This window comes from Cataglyphis hispanica, chromosome 25 (assembly GCF_021464435.1).
Source record: "Cataglyphis hispanica isolate Lineage 1 chromosome 25, ULB_Chis1_1.0, whole genome shotgun sequence".
In the NCBI taxonomy this organism is placed as follows: domain Eukaryota; kingdom Metazoa; phylum Arthropoda; class Insecta; order Hymenoptera; family Formicidae; genus Cataglyphis; species Cataglyphis hispanica.
In genome coordinates, this window is record NC_065978.1 from 1,816,162 (window position 1) to 1,841,590 (window position 25,429).

General features: G+C 31.7%; 1 protein-coding gene across 7 annotated transcripts in view; it reads left to right on the forward strand.

Moving 5' to 3' along the window:
• The first annotated feature begins 1,807 nt into the window (after positions 1-1,807).
• The window catches only part of LOC126858430 (PDZ and LIM domain protein Zasp), a 33,709-nt gene continuing 10,087 nt past the window's right edge, over positions 1,808-25,429 (forward strand). The window contains exons 1-10 of one of the 7 annotated variants that reach the window (XM_050608752.1): positions 1,808-2,233; positions 17,860-18,011; positions 18,413-18,584; positions 18,700-18,836; positions 19,129-19,229; positions 20,408-20,663; positions 22,762-22,947; positions 23,163-23,262; positions 23,947-24,093; positions 24,689-24,745. In XM_050608752.1, coding sequence (XP_050464709.1) covers positions 2,129-2,233; positions 17,860-18,011; positions 18,413-18,584; positions 18,700-18,836; positions 19,129-19,229; positions 20,408-20,663; positions 22,762-22,947; positions 23,163-23,262; positions 23,947-24,093; positions 24,689-24,745 — 1,413 coding nt within the window. In that variant the 5' untranslated portion in view covers positions 1,808-2,128. Of the gene's footprint in view, positions 2,234-17,859; positions 18,012-18,412; positions 18,585-18,699; positions 18,837-19,128; positions 19,230-19,823; positions 19,984-20,407; positions 20,664-22,761; positions 22,948-23,162; positions 23,263-23,946; positions 24,094-24,688; positions 24,746-25,429 lie in introns of all 7 variants that reach the window. The other 6 variants (XM_050608749.1, XM_050608750.1, XM_050608751.1 and 3 more) reach the window with 6 other exon arrangements.

Sequence of the window (25,429 nt, forward strand, 5' to 3'; positions counted from 1 at the left end):
AGATATTAAAATTAATCTAAAGTTATCTGTAGAGATAAATATCTTAATTTTTAAATTAAAATGAGTTTTACGCAGTTAAAGATTTTTGACAAAAAGCTCGATCATTTTCTTATATGTCTACCCACACATGCGAAGGAATTCTCATAATATTTTTACATTATGCGCGCAAGAAGATCAAAGAGACAAGAGATTCTTCTCCCTGACATAATTCACGCGTGTCTTCGCTATCATAACACGCGTCAATTTCGGTAAATTCATGTCTGATTGCTAAGAGACTTAATGGCTGAGCGGTAGAACTTATTTAATAAGTTTTCATTTATGACCTCTACGCGACTTATCGGCGATGATTAAATTTACACTCTTCTATATTGTAAGAAAATTCTTAATTCAGGTAAAGAAGATATTGGCCGTGCTTTTGCTTAATTCTATTCATCTTTATGCGTTAGTATATATTTTAATATTTATAAAAATAAAACTAAAATAGAAAATTATTCTTTTTTCGAAAGTCTATAATAAATTATTAAAAAAATATATTAATCAAGAGAAAATAACTAAGAAAAAAATAATGTGATTTCTTTCTCTTTTTTTTACACTTTTCATTTTACTTGAACAATCCTAAATATACAAAGTTTCTATATATTTTTTATATTAAGAATCTTATATTAAGAAATTTTTAATATATTTAAAATCTTTAACTGACATTATTAAATTATAATTAACGATATATATTAAAACTCTAAACATAAGATAAAATAAAACTATATAAGATAAAAAAGAATTAATGATCTTTTTGGGAATAATTAATAATTTGTCAATAATTTGTTTTCAATCACATATAATCACATTTTTATCAATTTAGAAAAAAACTGACTACATTAAACAAAGCCAAATCGAAAGAGAGACATAATTAAAAACGGAAAGGAATAGAAGAGATGAAAATATGTGCGCGCTATTCTGTCATGGTCAGCGAGATGGCAATTCGACATTCCCGATATTTCGCCATGACATTTCGTCCCGACATTTCGTCCTTTTTTCACCCCGGCCTTATATCGTATATATCTTATTGCTTCTACCTTTCGACTCTTAACTCCCAGCTATGGTATAAAGAGCACCTTGCACATTGCACCGGATGCACCGATGTTCATGGACACGCTTGGCGATATAGGTAGTCGTTTGAGAGAGCACGATAATTTCGTTGGAAAATTTAATTCATTAAGAGCACGCTCAATTTTATCCCCCACTTTACTCCCTTTGACCTTTTGATTTGTATCCATAGTGCTATATCATCATTCGATTCAATTACATTCCGTCGAGAATTTATTCTTATTTCCCATTCTTTTTACTTCGTAATTTTATGACAAAGGCAGTTTGAGGAATTCAAACTGTCAGTTCAGATTTTAGAAGTTTTAAAAATAGTATTCATTGCAAAGAGACGGATGATCGATGTTTATTTGTTCCTTTTCTACAAAACATTGTTTTTCTATTGTCAGCCTGGAGTCAGGTTCGGACATCTCAGGCATTTAAGAAAAATTCGAATAATTTAAAACTTGACCTCAAACCCCAGACAGTATAACTTAGAGTCTTAAAGATTTAACAGTCATGTGTGTAACTTAATACACTTTTAATGAAATTTTCTCATATGTTGCTATTTGAAGAAATTCCTGTTAGAGCAAAATAAATTTGTTCTCTCTTCCTCTCTACGTCCCCACAACCTGTCTCCTACCACCGTTCCTTCCTCCTTTCTGTCTCCCCTCCTGCTGTGTATGTTCCTTCTCTTTTCTTCCGTACTCTCGTATTCCTCCTCTTCGTCCCGAATCGCGTGGCGAGGAGGCTCTGCTGCCCGACTGACCGTCCTCGGCGCCTCTTATACCTTTACTCCGGTCTGCGCGTTCTTCAGGAACGTACGTGCCCGTTCCACGTTCCACTCGAGAGAGCGCGATACATATCCCTCTTTTAAAGAGTACGTTATATACAAACAGCCAGCAAACAGACCTAATTCCTTGGTGGTGCACCTCGAAATAGTCAAGTCGACTTAAGAGCCGTCGTAGTTTTTGAAATCGTTTTTGGTTTGTTCACACGTTTTATTTGCTCCAATTTGACACGCTCGACAGTTCAGGCAGACAGTGATATGGCACAGCTGATCAGCGTCAAGCTATCTAGGTTCGATGGATCCGCCTGGGGTTTTCGTCTCCAAGGCGGTAAGGATTTTGGCACGCCGCTTGTTGTGCAGAAGGTGAGTTCATCTCAAATCTGTTTAGTTTCTTATCCTGTACTCATATCTTTCGTTGATTCAGTGTGACATTCGTTTTCAATAACTTTTAATTAAATGTAATATATTCCTTCTATTATATATTAGGGCTAAAGAGAGAAAGAATTTGCAAAATATTAATTAAATATAAAATTTCCTTGCTCTTTCGTTTAATATTATTATATATAATATTATATTAATATAAAATAATATTAAATTTTAATATTAAATTAATTTTAATATTGATATTAAATTTAAATATTAATTAAATATAAAATTTCCTTGCTCTTTCGTTTAATATTATTATATATAATATTATATTAATATAAAATAAAAGTTTTCATAAATAATCTATATATTAGATAACATTAAATAACATTACACAGTGTAGAAATAATTAATAAAAAAAAGTATTTTACATTTTACTTTTCGTCGAAACTCTGTTAACGAACATGATTTCTATTCTATCTATAGTGTCTTTACGTTTTATTTCCTTTATCTTAATTGTTGTTTATTATCGCATAGTGTTTCATGAGTTAATAATAAATATTGAAAGACTCTCTTTCTCTGTCTTTCTCATTTTTCGGACTATGAAGGAATGTTTTCTAAGAGTCACTTGAGTTAAATCTCAAGTCGACTGAGGCAGAAGCAGTAGCAAAAATATTTCTTGCAATCATATTTATATATAGCGATGTTTTATAGACTATTTTCATCTACGGTTCCTTGTCGTTTCATTTCCACAAAGCTTCTTGATAACGAAAGAAATTATCAATATCCCATTATATTGTCAAATATATGGTAAATTTAAGAGAAACTATACAACAACGCTTCTATATATTCTCTTCTGGATGATGCACTCGTTTACGTCTTTCACTCATAAGATATCAATTGTTACAATTGAATGGAATAGAATTTTCATTGAGCACAAGAATTAATCAAACTTCCTATTTGACAAGTGATATCCAAATGTTTCGCGTTGTCAAAGCGCTTTTATTATACAATAATTTCTTTTTTTCTCGAGATATTGGCATTTTTGTTGCTGTAAATTTTTATTATTGTAAATAAAAGAAATGTCATTTTATTGTGCTTTTATATACATATAATCCAAATCGAATTATGTTATATCTATAAATGATTACCATTCATCAAATTTTTTTATATTGTTCCAATTTTTATTGCAAATTTGAATTACTTGATATAAATTTGCCGTCCACTTTGTATAAATAAAAATTTGATTTCATAAAGCTCCGCGAAAGTACGCGCAAGCGGATTACGATAATGAACTCCGAGAGCAAGAGCGAGATGAAAGTGAAAAGCAAACGGTATCCCGTGCAACTTGTCCTCGGAAATGAAATCTGTATGAAAGACTAAAGTTGACACTCGACAAGCAGACATGTGTTGATGCTCCGTAACGCGAATCTCTCGTTCGCAATATGCGATTTCAAGTGCCGAAATCGATTTAATTATGAAAATTAGAACGTAGCAATTGCTTTTTATTTTATGCGAAAAAGTATATATTAACAATAAGTATAATTAATTATGCTTTAAAAAAATATAATTAAAAATTAATTAAGTATAAAAAAATACACTTAAATATCTTTTTTTCAAATTTTAATCAACAGAAAATTCAGATACAAAACAATTATCTAAAATTTTGTGATTTCTGAACTTTCTGCAATTTCAAAGAAATTTGCTCAAAAAAAAAAAAGATAAATTCCATAAATAATGAATAATCCTTGTTAAAATATGCTAATTATTTTTTAAATATATGTGCGCTTTACAAATCCTCTTTTTCTCTCATCTATACAAGTCTTCTTCATATAATTAATACTACGATCTCATAAACAAAATGTTTAAATCCGTTTTAATCAAAAGATAAGAAAAAAAAAGGGAAATTCGATTCATAGAGCGAAAATTTGGCGCGAGTTTTTTCTTTCTGTTTTTCGTGACCGTGAGACGCGATTGAGTGTTGTGATATTACGATCTAGAAAGAGCGTTATGTAACGTGACGGCAAACGCTAAATTATTTCACGCGCATCGGCAGAAATCGTTGCCAACTACGTGCGAAACGCCGAGCTCGCCACCGCCACCACCGCCTCTGACGTGTTTTGGCGATGGTCGGCGTTGTAACACGAGAAGCTTTTGGCGAACGTGTAGAGACGCGGGGCGTTTCGCGATTTTTTCCTGCATCCTTTTTTCGGGCGATTATGTAGCGTTATATAGCCATAAGCGCTATTATTACGACGCGTTTTCAGCGAGTGCCAATGTCGAGGGATGACAATCACTCGCAGATTTTGCAGTTCACGCGCAACTGTCAGAAATTTGACGTTGTTGAGCGTTAATACAGTCAAAATGATTTTAAAAATTTTCATAAGAATATTTTTTCCATTATTTCTTCTACTCGTTGTATTTCGAGAGCTCAAATTATTGTATTTTATCTCGATCTTCAAAGAAATTTTCCGATCCCGTTTCAGATCATAATTATTGCACAATAAATATGTATTTTGTAATATAATTGTAATAATAAACAGATCATTTTTCTCACTATTGTACAAACAATAATTTTTATATGTATTTAATTTGTCGTTTTATTAAAAAAGGAATTTATATTTTTCATAAAATGTACGTCTACAAAAAAATCATAGTAATTTGACATGAGTCTCTCAAGGGCGACAGGTTCCTCGGATTTCCTCGGATTCTTGCTTACAATTAGATCGTTTTGCGAATCTTAATGCGTCCGCGAGTTGTTTTAGCAAAAGATGCATCGAGTTATCGCGGTATCGCGATCGGTATGTATTCCGAGGTGCAAGGTAGAAATCGGATCGGCGATCGCCTCCTGGAGAGAACCCGTGCGAGACGTCTTTTGACACCACTGGATTCATATTTCTCTCCTTTCTGAGAAAGCCGAGGGCGGCCGTATTTGCGGCCTCGTAAAATAAACGCACCACGTGGTACGTGTGTGTGCTACGAAGAAGGCCAAGTTCGAAGCGTCGATTGCACTGATAAAATCGCTCAACGCAGTCGCAATAAGCTCACAGCCCTTTAATTTCGTGGATTTTTAATTTTAAAAATTACGCCTTTTCTCGTCTAACAGAAATGCGCGTGCATTTTACAAGATATTCGATATGAGACGTGCAAAAAATATTCACATATTGTTGCTATTGACGTTTCTGATTTATACAATTTTTCTTCAATAATAAAGACGATAAAAATATAAACATTAGTTTGAGTTCGATTTTGCTTATTTTATATCTGAATTTTTCTCCATCTGAAAAGTTTATAATGTCAAAAATTACAAAAGAAATAAAATGACGATTTGTTTCAATATTTTTGTTAAACAAAAACTGAGACGCGTATATAAATTAAATAAATTATCCTACTGTTTGAAATTAAATATACGACTTCTAAATTCTTAGATTATTTATATTTACAGAATAGCTTTTTTTTAAAAGATTTTTAAGAAAAATTCGTCCACACGATTAACCGATAGCGAGGAAGAGAAGAAGAAAGAACACCGGCGCATGTCGCTGGTAATTCGAGGCAAATTATTTGGGCGTTCTATTTCTAGAAGGTGCCTTTGCGAAACCCGCGCACGCCAGGTCGAATCTCGCTCACGACGACGGAGACAGCAGATTCCGATTTCGACGACGACATCGATGCTGTCTTCACGGGACGTCGTTTTTCTGAGACAGATAAATAATGCGGCCGCGAGTATCTGGTCGCGATCGCGCCGAATTGAAATCAAACGGTTTCTGTTCAGAAACGAGCAGAAAAATATTTAGATGCGCATTTTTTGAAGCCGTGAAAAAAGAATGTTAACGCGCGTTTAACAGAGTTTGTATCGCAAATGCGCACGCGAGCCTTTCGTCGATCATCGCGGCGATAAATATTTCTACCAGCAGATCGACCAAACTCGCGTAAAATCAACAAAAATATGTCTCTCTTCTTCTACTTATGAGATAGAAAAATGTGTGATGAGCAAACACATCGATAAATTTCCAGTATAATCTCAAATATAAGAAATGTTCGGAATTCGACTATCGCCTTGTATATTTTTTACATAATGTGTATCTTTCAATATATATATATATCAGAATAAACATTACCTCAAAATAAACATTAAAAATCATTTATGTAACAAAATTCTAATATAATGATTTATTATTTGAAAAAATTAAAAAAATCAAATTTAACTTAAATTAATTTTAATTTAGTTTAAAATAATTTATTATTTATACATATTAATAAAATATTAATAAACTGCCTAAAATTTGTTTAAATTATATTCCATTTAACTATATTCTAAATAGAACAAGATTTTGCCGTGGTAAGCTTTATTTATCATAGATCATTTTTCTTGTGTTCTATCTACATTCATTTCCGTAATTCTAAGGCTAGTGCACTGACGGCGCAAGGAAGCGTAGGCGTTCATGTTATATGATAATATTCGTTGGAAAATGCGTTATCGCCACGTGGAAGAACTCAGTATGCGTTGCGAGCGTTTTCCGATTTGAACGTCACCGATGATAAGGATTTTTTCAGGCACGAGAGACAAAATCATCACGGGTGAAAGAAAAGCGTCGGAAGAATATTTCAAAGGAATTTTTTTAACGTTCATTAAAATTTAGTTGACGCACATAACGTTGCCCTAATAATGGCGTATCGTTCTGCTAATTAAACTGAACTTCCTCAGGCGATATACGCGTAACGGAATTTTAACGAGGCCGCGCGAGAAAACAGTTTGGCTAGCGTTCACGTTGCTTCATCACATTAGATCGTTTCACATTCATCCAATGAGTAGAAACAGTATATCAGTATTTTATTATGTGCGACACAAAATAATTGTTAGAATGATAAAATAAATTCTAACTAACATAATGGAAAAGTAATGTATAGAATAAAACAAACAATGATTTAAAACATCATTGAAACATCAATTGGGAGGTTTAAGTATACGTAACTTTCTTTCTAAATTATTTGATAAAATTTACTCTTGATTGATTAAAAAAAAAACCTTTAAATAAAATGATTACTTTCTGATAAAGAATATACGATATGTGGCAATAATTGGTAATCTGCCAAAGACGTGAGTGATTACGTTTTATCATTCAAAAATAGGAAAGTCCTTAACAATGTGTCGTCTTCATCTATAGCAGCAAAATGGGATATATGGAATATTGTTACATAGAAACTGATATTTATGAGAATGGTCGCTGTGTCTAACATTATGCTCAACTATAGTAAAAATGTTGCGCAATCTCTTTTGTTGTTTATAACTTGAAACCAACATTTATGTCTGCATCCAAAAATCAATTGTTTTTTTTTTTTTTAAATTCAATATATCTACTATAAGATTACAAAAAATTAATTCTAAATTAATTGATGCATTTTTTAAGCAATGGACTATAAACTATTAATTAAATTTGAATTATAAACTATTAATTTACTTAACAATTAATTTTGTAATACACACAATTATTAAAGTACACATATTTTAATATTAACAATAATAATATCAAATGTGTAAGTCTTTGAATACAAGAAGCTATTCACCAAACATATCTGAAATCTAATCGAGCGTTTTATCGGACAGGAAGCGCGACTCGGTTTTTATCGACGCAAATATTTGCTCTTTTGTATCGATTATAATACATATCTAAAGTTATCCCTTCGGGTGACGGTGGCTATCTCAACAATTGCGAATCCTGTTTATGCGTATGCACATCGTGCGCACGTATCCATGCCGTTGCACAACACGATGCAACGGAGAAATTGCAGCGCAATATGTTTGCAGATCGTGAGAGGATGAGAGGCAAGGGTGAATCGAATTTCGCGTAAACGAGATGTTCGCGACTGTCGTGGGTGCACCGAATGGACTGCACGTCCTAATTCGGACGACGTCGAAGAGAGGAGACGAGCGTCGAATCTGGATTTCCGCGAAGTGCATTCGCACGGGATTTGTCGCGTTCAAATGAGGATGAAAACCGAGAAGATCGTCGGCCAACGATCTGAGACTGACGAATACTTGCGTACCGATTTGCTTTTTCTTGTTTACGTTTTACGAGAAGCATAGTTCTATAGTGAAATTCGACGATTCGAGTTTAACTTTAATATTCAAGCATAAAGTCAAAATATTTTTATAAGAGTTAAGAAATTACAAATTGATGTATATATAAAATATGAATGTTTTAAAATTATTGTCATATTATAGTCCATATATGTATTAATCACGATTTTGTATTTCATATATATATATATATATATATATATATATATATATATATATATATATATAACATATTAAAAATAGAATAATTAAGTATTACTGTACATCGCAATTAAAAATAATTGCTATTAAATTGATAAATTGTAATATAAATTATATTTCTACTGATAATTAAACTGATCAGTAGTAATACAAGTTATATTATATTTCTACATACAATATATCATATGTTTTTAAAGTTCTCGCAGGAAAGGTAAATAGAAAGCAACGAACAGGCTGTTTTGGCAAGAGCTATGCATATTTTCTGAATAATGTTGTATGTATGAATTTAAATTCCTAAGAGATGAAAATCCGTTGAGATTTTTGGCTGCAATGTAAATTAGAGAAACATGATATTCGGAAGAACGAATTAAAAACAACACAAAATAAAAAAAAAAAAAATAGAAAAAGACAAGCAGACACTAATTTGACAGATTTGAGTTATGTGGGTCTTTTGGCTCAACTCTTCTGGAGAGCATTGCGAAAGAATATTGCACACGATACAACAATACTCCAAATGTAAAACACAGAATTGTATTAGCAAACATATAACTAGCTCTATATACTCTAAAAATAAATATAGTAAATTTTTTAAATCTATATTGCAGCTACGACCGATATATAAAGCTATTTTAAATTCGAATAAACATCAATTTATTATACGATTTCGATTAATATTTTTCGATTTTATACATGTCATTGATTTCTTTCGCAATCTCAAAAATGCAAAGTTACAAATAGTTAAACAGTCGCTTGAAAAATGCATTTCGCATTAATTTACGTCAAAAAGTTAAATTTTTTGACATTCTTGAAAGATTAATTACGTGGATCGGATAATTTTGATATTACTTATCACGTAATACGTGATTTTACGCGAAATGAAGATAACATACTTTTATAAAAGATCGAGACACGCGTGTAACAAACGATGGCGATCAAGGAGAAAAAAAGTCACGGCGAGATGCCGCGGTGAGAAATAAAAGCGATATTTTTATATTCACGGGAGTAAGCTCGGTGGCGCGTCCGCCACCGGGTCTCAGTCTCTATTAATATCCACGGACCGGGCTTCCTCTTAAACGTTCGTAGCGAACTCCCTTTGCACGAGCAGCCCGAGATGTGCAATCGGTCGCGAGAAAAAAATGAGACTTTCTCGAAAAAAAATTTGTCAATTGCGTTTTGAAATAAAAATCATTGTCAATGGATATTTTTTTAAGACGAAAATATAATCATATATGTGTAAAATCATAATGACATATTTAAGAGAAATAAGCAGCAATTATTACTAGAAATCGAATTGAGAGATGTAAAGATGTATGATTAATTAAAGTTTTGGAAATAAAAAAAAATTTGAAAGAGAGAATTGATAAAATAAATACTAAATTAATTAATTGCAAATCAAATTCTCAATGATTTGATTCAAAAACTCCTTTAATTTTTGATAGAAACTACTGGAAGCGAAAAATTCGCAAGTGAAATTGTATCTCGATGACGGAGGCGAAAATTTCAGTGCACCGTCGTAAATCGTGTCGGATTCGATTTCGAGAATGAGAATAAGATAGTGGGAGGCCGTCATGGGAAACTTGCCAAAAGTCGGCGCAGAAATGAGTCTTCTCCCGTTTGTTTGCCGTGGCTATACCACCATGTGAATTCATTCGTAACGCGACATCTCCGTATCACGGCGATTGTGTCACGATTACGACAGCGAAATAGTCGAACTGTATCGGACGGTGATCTATATATACATTCGAATTCGCATCGTAGAAAAGCAAAACGCAAGTCGGTAGAATATATCTTCGTCACGAGTTTAAATAAATATTTATTTAACTTTTACTTTAGTTCTGCAACAAGAATGTCATAAGACATTATTTGATAATGAGCTTTCATGATTAACTTCTGCATTATCAGATAAAATCAATTTCAAAAGATTATTATATGAATTTTTTTTTTTTTCATAAATTTGTACTTACAAAATTTTTATTATTTTTTTTAGATTCTTAAAAATACCTAATATGATTAAACTAATATAATGTACTCTTCATTTAATACAAAGAAATTCTAAAAAATATGATTGACAATTTCTTTTTACGCTTTCTTTCAAAACATTTTTTCAAAAGAAATTAATTAAGAATTATTTAAAATAAAATAAAAATTCGGATTATTAAAACAGATTGTAAAGTGTCTCTGTACATTTTCAAAAATTCAATTAAAAAGAAATAATGAATAGAAAAATTTAGATTAAATGTATTCAACAATATAATCTTGCTACTTATGCTGAATTTGCACTTGAGTTTATGCTAAACGCGCATGATAAGCGCTTTATCATTTGTCATTTTTTACGGTCAGTTTTTTATATGAACTCATCACGATGTGCTGCTATTTTTTTTGTCGTTATCGGGATTCATTCATCAGGAATGACTCATCTGAGCACCAGAACGTGCCTTTGCTTCCACATATTCTTTCTTTCGCAATCTCAGCAGCGCATGTACAAATATTAGCTTAAATATGTCTAAAGAAAATCTCAATAGCCTGATGAATCAGAACAATGATTTTAAGTTTTTCAACATTTTTTCCCCATCGTCATCGAGTAATTTATTCGCGCAAACATTCGCGTCGTGCTTGTACGAAAACCGATTGCCTCGCAAAATAACGGAAGCTTATTCGTACAATTGACCACAGAAATATTATCCATCTTTTCAAAATTGTTCTTCAATTATTTTCAATCTTCGAACGAAGTGAGAAATTCCGAAAACCCGATTATTAATAAAAAAGCAGATTTTTTTCTTGATTAAAACAAGAAGACAATTAGATTTAAAAAATTAAATAAAAATAATCTGATTTAATATCAATTTCCTAATCTCTCAAGTGTCATTCCGTATTGGAATGCATCTTGGCAGTGTACTCCTTTGTGATTCTTTCACCCGTCTTCCGGAATGCATGTCATCGTGCCGACTCATACGAATCTCCAAGAATCGATCCCACTTTCACGCACTCGTTGACCTTCGTTTTCTCGGTTTCGTTTCCTGGCACTCGATATATTGTGCATATAATGATCACGACGATTTCGAGATCATTCTCAAAAATATTGAACATTTTCGATACCGATCCCTTCGTATTCGAGAATAAACTTCAAATAAAGATCAAATTATTAAAAAAAAAATTTTTCCAGTAATATTTATTTTTTAAATATATATTTTTGAAGGTCGACGAGAGAATAGATACAATAGATATTAATAACTTCAATTATAAATAAATATATCGAATAACTTTCCACGCGCTGATATCATCATTTGTCACATGTTCTACGGATAAAATTTTATGTATGCCTCCGTCTATCGTTCATGTATATTGTTATATGTAGTACAGTAATAGAAACGGGCAGTTTGTTTAAAGAGATAAGAACTAGTTGACTGTGCGCCGATAATTTCGGTCTGACGTTACTGTCTGTTTCTCCTATAACAAGACGACGAAGGCATTTAGCCTGGTTTCGCTTCGATATTTATTTCGCCATCGTCGCGCATCGATGTATCTGACTTCGAAGTTGAATAACTCAAATAATAACGGAAATCATTGAAAATTGTTCTTTTCAGGCGTTTTAAATATTAGTTTTATTTTTTATAATGTAAAAAAAAATTATATGTTTCAGTAAAATTATACTTTTTCATATTTATGTAGAAAAATCCCGACTATTTCCACTATTTAATTGCGCCTTCTATTTTTAATTTAAATCTCTTATTTTTTGCATACCTCCATTCTCATACGTATACGTTTCTTAGCACACCTGAAATATTCTTTACTTGTATAATAAAATCATATATAAATTTTATTACATAAATATTTGTATTACACATTTTCAATAGTTCATAATGTATCAATATATCAATCTCACATTAAAAAATTTTGCAAAATAATTGTTAAAGTAGAAACAAAAAAAATAAAAATGTAGTATTAGTAAAATATTAACATATCCAGTTTATATGTTAAATGTAAACGTTTTTTACTTTTATTAAAAATCAGTTATTATAATAATCAAGAATTCTTTCAATGCGTCGACAAAGCTACAAAGGCAAATTACCGCGTGCAGAAAGATGTGAAACGCGTCTCTCGCTTCTGCATGTTTTGTCGATGTAAAATGCAACTGGTTCGCACGAATGGATTCTCCGCCGGCGCGGCATTTTTGCGGGGTATTGCACGTATGAATGAGCCTTAAGAATCCTCATCCTAAGTTTAAGTGAGACAGAGAGAAAGAGAAGGAAAGAGAGAGAAAAAAGAACAGATGCATTCCAACATGGAAGGTGGGATGGATTCGTCTCTGATAACCCGCCCATTGGAATGCGTACCTCGTACACCTTGGTGTATTCTTTCTCTCTCTCTCTTTCTCTCTTTCGGTTTCGCTGCACTCGGAGTGCATACCTACACACACATATACACACGCACGCACCGCATGCACACACACATACATACACGCTGCGCATATTCGGCAGTTATTTTTAGAATAATTCTGACAGGCGGACATGTGGCAGCGTTTCGGATGCAATAACTGCCATCCGGGGATTTATTCGTCACGCAAATCGCGAGATAGGATTTTGTTGAAGTTTATGATACCGGTTATAGCACATCTAATTGTTCATTTATTTAATTGCCATGTGGTATTTTGTTAATGTCAAAATAGAGTAGACGACGTAAAACGCAAGATATATTGAAACATATTCTATTTGCTGTATCTCTTAAACTTGTATCTTGTAAACTGAAGTTGAAATAAACTAAAATTTATTTTCTTTCAAAATAAACCAAAATATGTCTATTTTAATAAGTAAACATTTTCTCTAGCAATAGAGCGATTAAATGTCAAAAACTTAGGTAGACGGTCAGGTAGGAAGTATCTTCGCACGTTGTACATTTTCTGGCAATCATGTATCTTCCGGCTGATGCGCGCATAATGACCTATTTATTTTCACAAAATTAATTAAAATTACACATTTCAAACAAAGTCTTAATCAAATTCATAATTACTATTCCTTTAATTTGCCTTGAATCGCCCAATTTTTAAACGAAGAAACAAGGGAGTGGCAAATAATTTTATCGGTTTTTCATGACCTACGTACCGCGATAATAGTCCTCGCATCTTCGGAAACATACACATTCCTTTATGCATTCATTAACCGGCTTTTGCATCGATGCTGCAATTATTTGCTGAATGAAAGCGATTGCAGCTGCAGACGGGTGTGTCGCGTGCATGGGAACGAACCTGGTGTACCTTGATGCACTCTACCTTTCGGCCGTCACTTGTGAGTCGAGTGAGTATATAACGACTCTAACGTGTTCGGCAACTTATTTTTAGATCGGTCCAAGATTATTTTTAGAAGTGGCCTGCCCACCGGCATCTTAACCCTGACTTACGTTCATGTCCCTACGTCTTCGTGAATACCGGGGCGATAGGGACACCGCAAAGATAGATGGACCATTAAAGTGTATCAGCCGTAAGATATACGTTCGCCAAAAAATTTGCAAACTTTGCAAAACACGCGAGACGCTTCCTTCATGTGGCATCTATAGCATTTGGCCATTTACGTGGATTTTTACATTTGCTGCATGATTAATAATTAATTCGTGAAAAGGCTCTGCGTCATTAATAATAATTTGTAAAAGTTAAGACAATATAAAAAGAGAGATAATTTTTAAATTATTTGCAGACTTTTTTAACAATATAAAATTGTTTCATCTTACATTGCTTTACTTAAATACGATACTTATCATATAATAAAAAATTCAATGATATTTGAAAAATATTCACTACACGTTGTACGTATAAAAAAAAAAATGTCACAATCATAAATTTAACCATGAAGATTATTCCAAAGTTATGTGCTTTAGACTGTTGGAGTTTATCGGAATCGAAGACGAAGCTGAACAGTAAGCTAGGTGTTACATCCAGGATGATGACGCAAGCTTGCGAGCTTCTATTTGCGGCGTAACTACACGCACAGATCAAATTGCTCTCAACTCACGTTTCGATTTCGCGCTGTTTGCGTGACGTTTCGCGCGTAAAGTTATCGAGAAGGGCGAAAATTATAAGATTAAATCGTTAAAAAAAGTCTGTGAATAATTAAAAAATTATTATAAAAATTACATAATATAATAATAAAAAAGTATAGTCAATTTCAATAACAAAGCGATTGAATTTTAAAAATCCAGTGGCTTTTCAGACGAAAAGAATGTACAAAAGTTGCTTTTAATAGAAAATTCGAAAAAGTAAAAACACGACTTTCAACGATTTTGTAGCACATAGAGACCATATATATTTTTGAAAGTGACATTTTTATGATTATAAGCTCTTCCACTTTTTTTCCTCACACATCCAAAACTCTAAGTGAGAACAGAAAGACTTTCTTAATAACTTTCGAAACTCGTGCGGCGAAGATTAAAGCAATTTTAGTATGACATTAAGAACATGGCAATCAATATAAGAACGATACAAAATGCTATTTTTCAATGTTATTTATCAGTTTGTAAAACATTACGATATTATTTAAACTGCTATTAATTAATTTCTATTTTTATCTATTATCAAGAAAGAATTAAAAAAAACAATATCTTTCTCTCTCTCTCTTTCTTTCTCTTTATTTCATATTTTCTTGATCCCTTTGGTAAGCAACAGCATATTTCTATGCCACACAATTCCTCTCTTAACGTTTATTAAATTGTTCTTCAACGTAATGATTGGGATATATGATTTGGATAAGTAATAATAACAAATCGTTAACCTAATTTCCTTTGTTTATAAAAATCATAAAATTATTCGTTACATTTTTTATTTATGGAATGCACGTATCGTGTTATATTTCCAACAGCCAATGAAATGACCTACTTTTTGGAAAGGAGATGAACGAAATATCTATTCCGTTTAGATGTTTTATGAGAAGAACGGCTGTCGCGCGACTCACAATAAAAATAACGGTGATATATTTACGAAATATATTTATAGAAAGAAAGAGAGAGAGAGAGAGAGAGAAAGCCTGGCCTCCTTGTCTCCGATCGCTACGATTGAAAAATTTAAAATCCATTAATTATTTCCGATGCTCTGCCAAAGTGTCAAAGAAATCACGATCGATTCGATGACAAGTCGCTCACATGATGTTTCGCTTCGTTACTCAATTATTGTCTTTATTGCTCGTCAGGCAATGACGAAATAATGCGTTTACTTTATTCGATAATTAATTCTTTGAAATAAATTGTTACCAAATAATATCAAAATAATTTTTTGCGAAAGCAATAAATATCTTGCAAAGATATAATAATATATTATACATATATACATATATATATATATATATATATATATATATATATATATACATATATATATATATATACATATATATATATATATATATATATATATATATATATATATATGTAATCATATAATTCTTTGAATACAAAAAAAAATTTTTAATCTGATTTCCGTTTTTTATCTCTCAAATTATTTCCTTGTTCCTAAGATTTCCATTTTATTTTTTTTATTACATATAATAAATCAAACTTTACATTCATTTTTAATTTCCTGTACATAAAACATTATAAAATATATTTAAAAATTAGTAATATTTAATTCGCTCAGATTAATTTTTCGTTAATTTTATTCCTAATTACATTGATACCCCACACAGGAGTTTCTTTGTATAACTTTCATCATCATCGTCGTCGCGGTCGAGCTCGTAATTAGCTTATTTGATAAGAACGCCAGTAAAATCGCTCTTTAAGAAGGAGCGTTTGATTTTTTTATTAGGGTACTTCTGTTTCTGCTTAATATTTTTTCACTACCCTCTTTTCGTCTCCTCACGTTGCCTTGCCGACAACGAGTCTCTAACTTGAATGAATGCACAGTGTCTGACATTCGAGGCGTAATGACGCGCGTGCACTTAAATATAGTGGCTCTGGAGTCTGGATACAAGAGAGAAGAGAAGAGATTTCTGATCTGCCGGCATATCTCGTAAAAATAGACCCGAAATTCGAGACGACAGTTTTAAACATCGCTGTTAATCAATCCTTTAATTTTACTATAATCCGAGAGTACATTTATACAGATTATACTGCATTTGATTAAAAATTGTGTTCTTTTCATAAAGCTGATGCAAATGCATTAGAGAAAATAAATAAAACAATAAATTTATAGATCTATGAATTATTACATTATTCAGATTATTTTCCCTATGATATTTCGTCAAACATGCGTGAATGTATTTCTTTGTATGTATTTCCTCTAGATGAGCATGTAATATATAAATTATATTGTATATATATTTCATATTAAATTATTATTTTAAATATTCCCCTTTTTCTCCAAAATAAAATCTAAAATATTTAATGAATATATGTGTCTATCATGTCCATCATTATATATACAATGCTGTAAACTAGATCACTATATGGCGAAGATAAACAGTTAATTTAATAAATGACAAATGAAATAAGTTATAAATTACTCACCTAACGTATACTCTGATCATCATCCGATGTGTCTCCCTGTATGTTTTCCTCTTCTTATCATAACATTCACGTAATACTCGACGGACATACACTTATCTGCAAACTACAATATTTGAAAATATGATTTATTAATTATTTGATTTATTTAGAGTATTATTTAGTGTATCGATAGTTATATATCAAAATATGTATTTCTCATAATATATTCATTTAAAATAGAAATCAAAATGACAGAAAATAAAAATTCTTATAAATATATGTAATAATATTCTATAATAAAATCTGCTCTTTTACCGTTATATTTTCTTATAATGTAAACACACTATGTGTTTTATTAACATACACATTAAAATCGTGAAAATAATTAAATGCATTTTAACTCGGTATATTTGATATATTCGCTATATTATTTGTTACGTTCGCAAAACAGATCTATTCTTTTTTGAGAGTAAAAGAAAATATGAAATTAAACAAATCGAAAAAAAAAAAAAATTTTTTTAAGTAAATTATTTTTAATTGTAAAATAAAAATAAATTTAATAATTAAATACATCCTCTAACCATGACTCTTACTATAGATTTCGTTATAATCTAATTCTGAACCTCGATTTAATTAAAAATTTTAATTACGCGCTGTCATTTCCTAAATTTTGCTGTCCTAAAATATATATAATTATATGATATATAAAAATAATAATATTAATGATATATAAATAATAATAGTGGTGTATCTAAATTATAATTATAATATAGTGGTTGCACAATCAATTATACAATCAAATTGTATAATTATTTACAGTATTATTTAATTCAGATTTCTTTTTGATATATGTATCTAAGTCAGTCTGCTTTTATTGCAGGTTAATAGCGGTTCTCCTGCGGAAGCGGCTGGTCTTAAAGCTGGCGATGCGGTTATTAAAGTCAACACTACTGATATGTATAATTTAAGGCATAAAGACGCGCAGGATGTCATAGTCAAGGCCGGAAATAATTTCGAAATGACTGTTCAAAGGTGAGACGCTAAGCATAATAAAAGTTCGCGATAAACGAATGAGTCAATATTTAAAAATATTGCCACTTCGAAAGTTGCCTACAGCAGCAACGATCTTTAATCGATTTTGCCGTTAATCAATTGTCAGCAAAAAATATTCATAACTATATATATCGCGGCAGTACCGATCATTATAAAAATAATCATTATAAAGATAATTAATGATAAATGCATAAAATTTCTATTTTTTTCGGACAATTTATTTGCTTTTTCGATTTTTAGAAAAATTTACATTATACTCTCGCGGTGTTGAAGTATTTATAATTTTATGAAAAGAATATTTTAGTAATATGAAACTGCAATAACGTATAATTCTAAATCCACCAATGTCTTTTAACGAACAATATAAATTGTCATTACAGAGGTGGCAGTACCTGGAAACCGCACGTGACGCCCGCAACCGCAAACCTGCCGTCTCCGATTCATACCGCCCCCGCGGCTAACGTTGCGCCAGTCACAAAGACCTCTTTGGCAGCGAAGAAACAAGACGGACCTCACATCGGTGGCGGACACAACTTTAGCCCCAAGCCATTCGTTAGTATCGACCCTTAATCCGTGTCTGTTTCTGCTGCACCGATTCTGCAACAAAAACATGAGAGGCGATTAGTTATTTATTTCTCTACACTGTGTGGGACATAATAATTTTCAGCTGAACGGCACTAGCGACGGTCCAATTAAATCCATCGTGAATAAACAGTACAACAGTCCCGTAGGAATCTACAGCGAGGAAACTATCGCGGAAACACTGTCGGCTCAAGCGGAAGTTCTTGCTGGAGGTGTCCTTGGGTAAAATCGCGAAATCAGATATAGCGAAAATTGATGGGATTAAAATATCGTTTCGCTTCAAAATCTTCTTCAAATTAAAATTACACAAAACTTATAACCATTAGAGAAGTTAGAGAAATTGCGAATATTAATGAAGGAATTTATATAAAAAAGGTCTTTAAAGTTTAAATATAATTATATAATATAATTCGAAAATAACTTTTATGTTATCTTTCATCAATTAGTCCTGTCAACCATTAAATTTGCCAATTCAATATAAAAATAGTTGATTTATGACGCGAATATATTGTAGGGTAAATTTCAAGAAGAACGAGAAAAACTACAATGCTGAGAACAGCGAGGTTTTCAAAATGGTCCAGGAAGCGGACAAAGAACCAAAGACCCCGGAACCTGGTTAGTACCATTCATTTTATTTCGATGATATATGGTGTAACAGCTTCTTAAATAATTAAGATTAAGGATTATTAATGCACATAATTGTTTTTTACTATACATAAACACAAATTATACAAGATCACTGAAGAGCGTATATTGCAACAATCCATGGTCGTTCATATTTTTAATGTTAATTGATAAAATTATTAATTTACAATTTAAAAATAATCTTTAAATTCTTCGAAATACTAATAATTAAAATCGGTCAAAGTTTTTTGAAGAAATTATTGCAGATGAAATAATTTATTATTTACTCCGATCATATATTGTTGCAGCTGCAATTTGTCGATTTTTACATCGATCATTTTAAATTAGCTATAATTTATGTATAAAACAATTATGTAAAAAATTGACTAAATAAATTGCAAATTTTTTTATCATTAAAGAATCAAACGATAATTATACATTGTTAGAGCAATGACTCTATTCTATCCAAAATCTATCTAAATCTATTTAAAAAATTGATGCGTTCTTCGATGATTGATCGGCTGGACCAGAATCGGTTCCAGCCGGCCCATTGCATGCACATACGATAACTTGTTTGCGAAATAGCGGAGCCAAATGTCGTGAGCGGCGTGGTAACGCCGTCCTCGCCCGCCCTGGCAGGATTGAGGCCAGTCCAAGCACCGGAAACGAAGCCGCAGCCGTCGACACCGCAGACAAACTTACCACCAGGACAGAACATTTGTGCTGAGTGCGAGAGGCTCATCGTGTAAGTTTACATGATCCGGAACGCGCCTCAACGCGCTTCTTTTATTTTCAGATAATAGATATCGGCGAGAGGAAGGTAGTAGTGGTCTCCACGACATTGCGTTCCACGACAATAACCACTTGCGACTTGCGTCCGGATGTATATATCAAATGTCGTGCGGATTTCCAGTTCTCAGATTAGGACTTACGTTATCTGCGATTTGTAAAATCAATATTGGTTCAATTTGATTTATATTTTCTTAGTATAAGTCTTAAATTTTTCTAACTTAGAAAATTGCCTTTTAATCTGAGAACTCAGAAACTCGCCCGCGTAAATTGGCGAACGCGATTGCCGAAGGGCTTCATCGAGCGATCGCATCCGATCCGACATTTTTCCGGAACTGCCTAGTTGTCATGGCGTTTTTTTCTCTACTTCCATGTCATAGTTCCTTCAAGGACAGAATTTTACTCCTCCGTGAGCCACGCGGTTGGCGGAAGGGCCACTTCACCGAGGTCACCCACGCCTCTGTTTCATGCTATGGGCGGGGGTGGTGGTGCACCTGACGATAGCAGGCACCTTGTATTATGGCCGGATGAATCGAGGAATCAGACACCGCAACAACAAAAGCAGGAATCTTCCGCCGGGTCGGGGTCGTCGACGCCGGGCGGGGTCGTTTGTAGCAACTGCGACCGATTGATCGTGTAACTATTTACGAGCAAGACTCTTGCCACCCTTGTGTGCACGAGATGGCCACGGCGGGTTTTTCATTTTGACGTCCTCGAGGCGTTTCCATTCTTATATTGAAAACGATATGATATGATTATAATTTTGAGAAATTATTATTACTAATTTGGCAGTGAGTTTTCAATCATCCCTTATAAACCCTTTCAAAGATTAGCAATATTAATTAAAGAATCTCTTTAAATTATAAAATTTTTAAATTATGGTGCTAATTTTAATCAAAACTGTGAAATATATATAAATTTTTTATTTTATCAAATTATTAACAAAAATTAATAATAATGACGATTTAATAAGCTTCAATTATTGTAAAGTAAAAAATATTATATCAATAAGAATTTAAATTAAAATTAATAAGATATTGATTCAATGGCATATTTTTTTAAATTAGTCTCTTCATATATCAATAATATATGTAGCAAGATTATATAATTTGTAATTTATTAAAAATAAAAGAATGCTGGCAAATAAGAGTGAAGTACTATTGTTGAGATACAATCTAGTTTAGTTCTTATTTGTCAACGGCAACATTCTTCCATTTATTGATTTATATTTAAGAGATTTTTTCATTAAAATTTATAATTTAATACGTATAAGTCGTAATCGTTTTCAATTAGAATTATACGCCTCGTACAATCGTCAAAAATTTTTAAAACCAAAGCCGTTTTCAATTGCTCGATTATCGTACGCTGGTATCATCTGGAACACTCCGATTCTAAGAAAATTCTGCACTATTTCTTCTAATTTTAATATTAATTTTAATCAAAATTAGATAAAATTATTCATAGAAATATGCAAAGAGAATTTATCATCAGTAAAAACAGAAATACATATAATGCATACATGCATAATATATTTTGAATGAATTATTTATATATGTATATATAATTTGTTCAAAATATATAAAGTACAAAATTATGATTTATAAAAACGCGCGATAATTATAAATTGTAAAAATTAAATTACATGAAAAAGTGCAGATTTTTTCTTTATTAGATTCGGAGTACGCCTTTCTCTGTCGTTTCTTTTCGTCAACATCGCTTCTTCAGGAAAAGCGAAAATGTCGATCGTTGTGCATTTTTGTCGTCGCTATGTCAGGACGAATTTCGATTATTTGTGATCATTCAAGCTTACAGCTTACAACCTACTGGAAGTCGTATCTAAACGAGACAAAAATTTCTCACTCGCTCGTAGCTTGAATGCAGCCCTATCTAAATGTCTTTTTACTCTCTGTCTTTTTACTCTTAATAGCACCTTTCCGCATTTACAGCACACTGAATGACTGTAGTAACGCAAAATAAGCTTTCGATGTTGTAAACATTCTTGTGGATTTTTATTTTTGTAGTATTTTTATATATATAAGTGAAGTCTTTTTGTGATATTTTTTTGATTTTTTTTTTTACTCGGATAGTGAAAAGCGTAATTTTTTATTCGAAAACTTAGACGATATTTTACAGTTTCTCGACCAGTATCCTCTACAGAAGATATCTATAAACTATACTTAATTTTTTATCAATTTTTTTATAAATATTATAAAAGGTAAATTAAATGTTTGTTTTTTTCCTAAAAGTAGAACAATTTCTTGATTACTACAAAAGAAAACGTTATATGTTACTATTACAACTTTTTACACTACACACTTCGAAATATTTATATACATCTTTTAGAATTAATTTAGATTAATTAATTGATTCTTTTATAATTAGTTACTCTTGTTAATATTATTTTTGAAAATATTTACTTTGCTACAGAGATCAATTTTAGACATATTCTTTGTAGCTTTACTCGTTTCATCGTTCTCATTCGTTGAACATAATTTTCATGGAGATCATAATACAGATAGTTATTTTCGGCCTCCTTCGTCGAGGTATCGAGTTTCCTCTATCTTCCTCTCTTTTAAACTCGAGTGAATAGTAATAAAATACAAAACTCGTGGCACATCCGATGCGCCATTATTTCGCCCATTTATTGTTCTTATATTAAAGAAGATACATTTTTTTTTACCGTAATGAAATGATAAACGGTCGCTTTATATTAACCTGCTTATTTCTTTTTTAGAGGTGTCTTCGTCAGGATCAAGGATAAAAATTTGCACGTGGAGTGTTTCAAGTGCTCAACTTGCGGCACATCCTTGAAGAATGTCGGTTATTATAATATCAATAATAAATTGTACTGTGACATTCACGCGAAACTCGTCGCTAGGCAAAATGCACCGGCTGGTGTCGTACCTCTCACTATACCACCGTAAGCAATGCAATAATATAATATACTTATTTTAGTGTTCTTGAAAACTTTAAGATACGATTATAGAAGAAAAATAAAAATAAAAATAAAATGATAATTTCTTGATATGAAGGAAATAAAATACAATTGAAATAAAAAGATTTCTTTCAAAAAAAAAACTTTAATAATTGAAATAAAAAAATTAATAATAAAATATTCTCTTTCATATTCGACAGAGGTGGCAAAGCACCAGCTAGCACTATTAGCGCGGCATTGGCGAATGCACCTTTATCGCCGCCTCTCAGCAATCACGGATCGTCGCCTCAACCATTCTCCGTAAGTTGCTTCATCATAATTTTATTCTCTTTACGAGGCATGATCACGGGCGGATTTTTTCGCGCACGCATTTTCTTGCCTGTTTTGGTATGGCTTATGAAGCGAGTATTTTGCATCGAGCGTGTGGCTTTGCTACACTCGCGCGTGATTTTACGGCGCTTTTTACAGCCGCGAAGCCAATGAAAGTCAAATTTTTTGCGCATTAATGATTTTTTTCTCAAATCATCCTGAGAAAACAATGGATGTATCACTGTTACCTTTTTTAAAAACTTCGAATTAAAAAAATAATACTATATATATATAATCCAACATGATAATCATTCTACTCAAAAATTCAAGTTATTTATTTATTATATTAAAGTTAATTATTAAATCTGTGAGAACTATTTTATAAAATTATTTCTATACGTGATTAATCAAAGGATACGTGTCGAAATATTAAAAATGTCGAATATGTCAAATATTAAAATTACATTTACTTTTAACTTTCTTACAAAATCGATAAAAATAATTGAAATAAATAATTAGACATCAAATTTTTAATAAATTATTAATTCGTTGATCATTATAAATTTACGATAATCGCGTATCATTGCAATTGATCTATTTTCGATAACGAGGATATATGCTTATTTTGAGAATTTAACAAGTGTGGTCTTTGCTTGGCACTAATCGCTTTTCCAGGCGTGCAATCGTACGAGTCCCGATTCCGGATCTCAGTATACGTGGCGATCGACCTCGAATATGAACGGATGTATCAGAAATAGCGAATGCAACGGCGAATCAAAAACGTTCACGAGCACGATCATCATCCAAACAGGTGGCACAGAGGTTGGCAACATGCTCGAAAACTCGATTTCTATATTTCTTATTAAAGTACCTCTAATATCCTTTCATCATAATTACCTTACATAAAGCTATATTTCTGTGGAAATTACCAAATAAAAACTGACTGATATTTATTGTTTAAAAGCATCAATATTTCAACTTTAATATTACATATAACACAAAATATCATCTATTGTAGTATAAAATTTAGAAACAATGTTTGATTCAATTTTTACATCTAGTGTCTGATACACTTAGCAAAAAACATATCGATTCATTTTTTTAAATAATGATCATTAATGATCAAACTGTTTACTTAATCAGATGTTAATTACGAAACGGATTGATCATTGACGCGTCATTCCATCGGAATGTCCTTGCAAGCATCAGCTTCCTCGGCGATTATTTTCAGACCATTCAGTTATGCTAATCTTTGTCTCGCGACCGATTATTTCGATCTCATGACTAATTAGTCTGTCGTAATAGGGAGCATACCTAATGTAATGTTTCTTTCTTCCCTTTTTGACCTCTCTCCGTCCTATTCATTTTTAATTGCTCGTCCCACGTGACATCGATGTATCGTTTTATCGCATTGCAGCCTACCACCCGCCTTGGCACCTCGCCCGTTGATCCACCCAGCTTACGATCAGTTCAGGTAAAGTCTTAGTACGATTCCTAACACTCTCGTTAATCTCTTCGATCGCCCTTCGAGATCGTCAGTACCGCGCGACGATACCGTAAAAATCGACGCTATACGAGACATTGTTGCTTTGATGTAATGTCACAAAATTAATCCGAGTTTCTGTCATTAAGAAAAGTAAAGTTTAAAGTGATGTCTTGCTTGTGATTGAAAATTGTTAATCTTGAAGCTTTTTCATATTCCGACCAGTGTATCTTTTTTCCCTATTATTATAAAAACATGAAAAATTAAAATTTTAAACAATTAAATTGTTATATAATATATATGGAATGCTTTAATTTATTTAAATTTTTAAATTCACATACACATATAAGTTTATATATATATATATATATATATATATATATATATATATATATATATATAAAGTAATAAAATTTTATAATAATTAATAATTTAGATTATATACTTCAATTTGAATTTATTTAAAAATCAAATAAAAAAATATATTTTATTTTTGTAAAAAAATAGTAACTTCTAAAAACTAATAATATATGTGCGCATGTTTTGTATAGTTTTGTGGCTCTAAATAAATTTAAAAAAAATTTTTTTAAGCGATAACTATCATCATATTATATACATTAATTATTTTTTCTCATAGTCGATAATCAAAATATATGTAGTTGCTTGTATGTGATT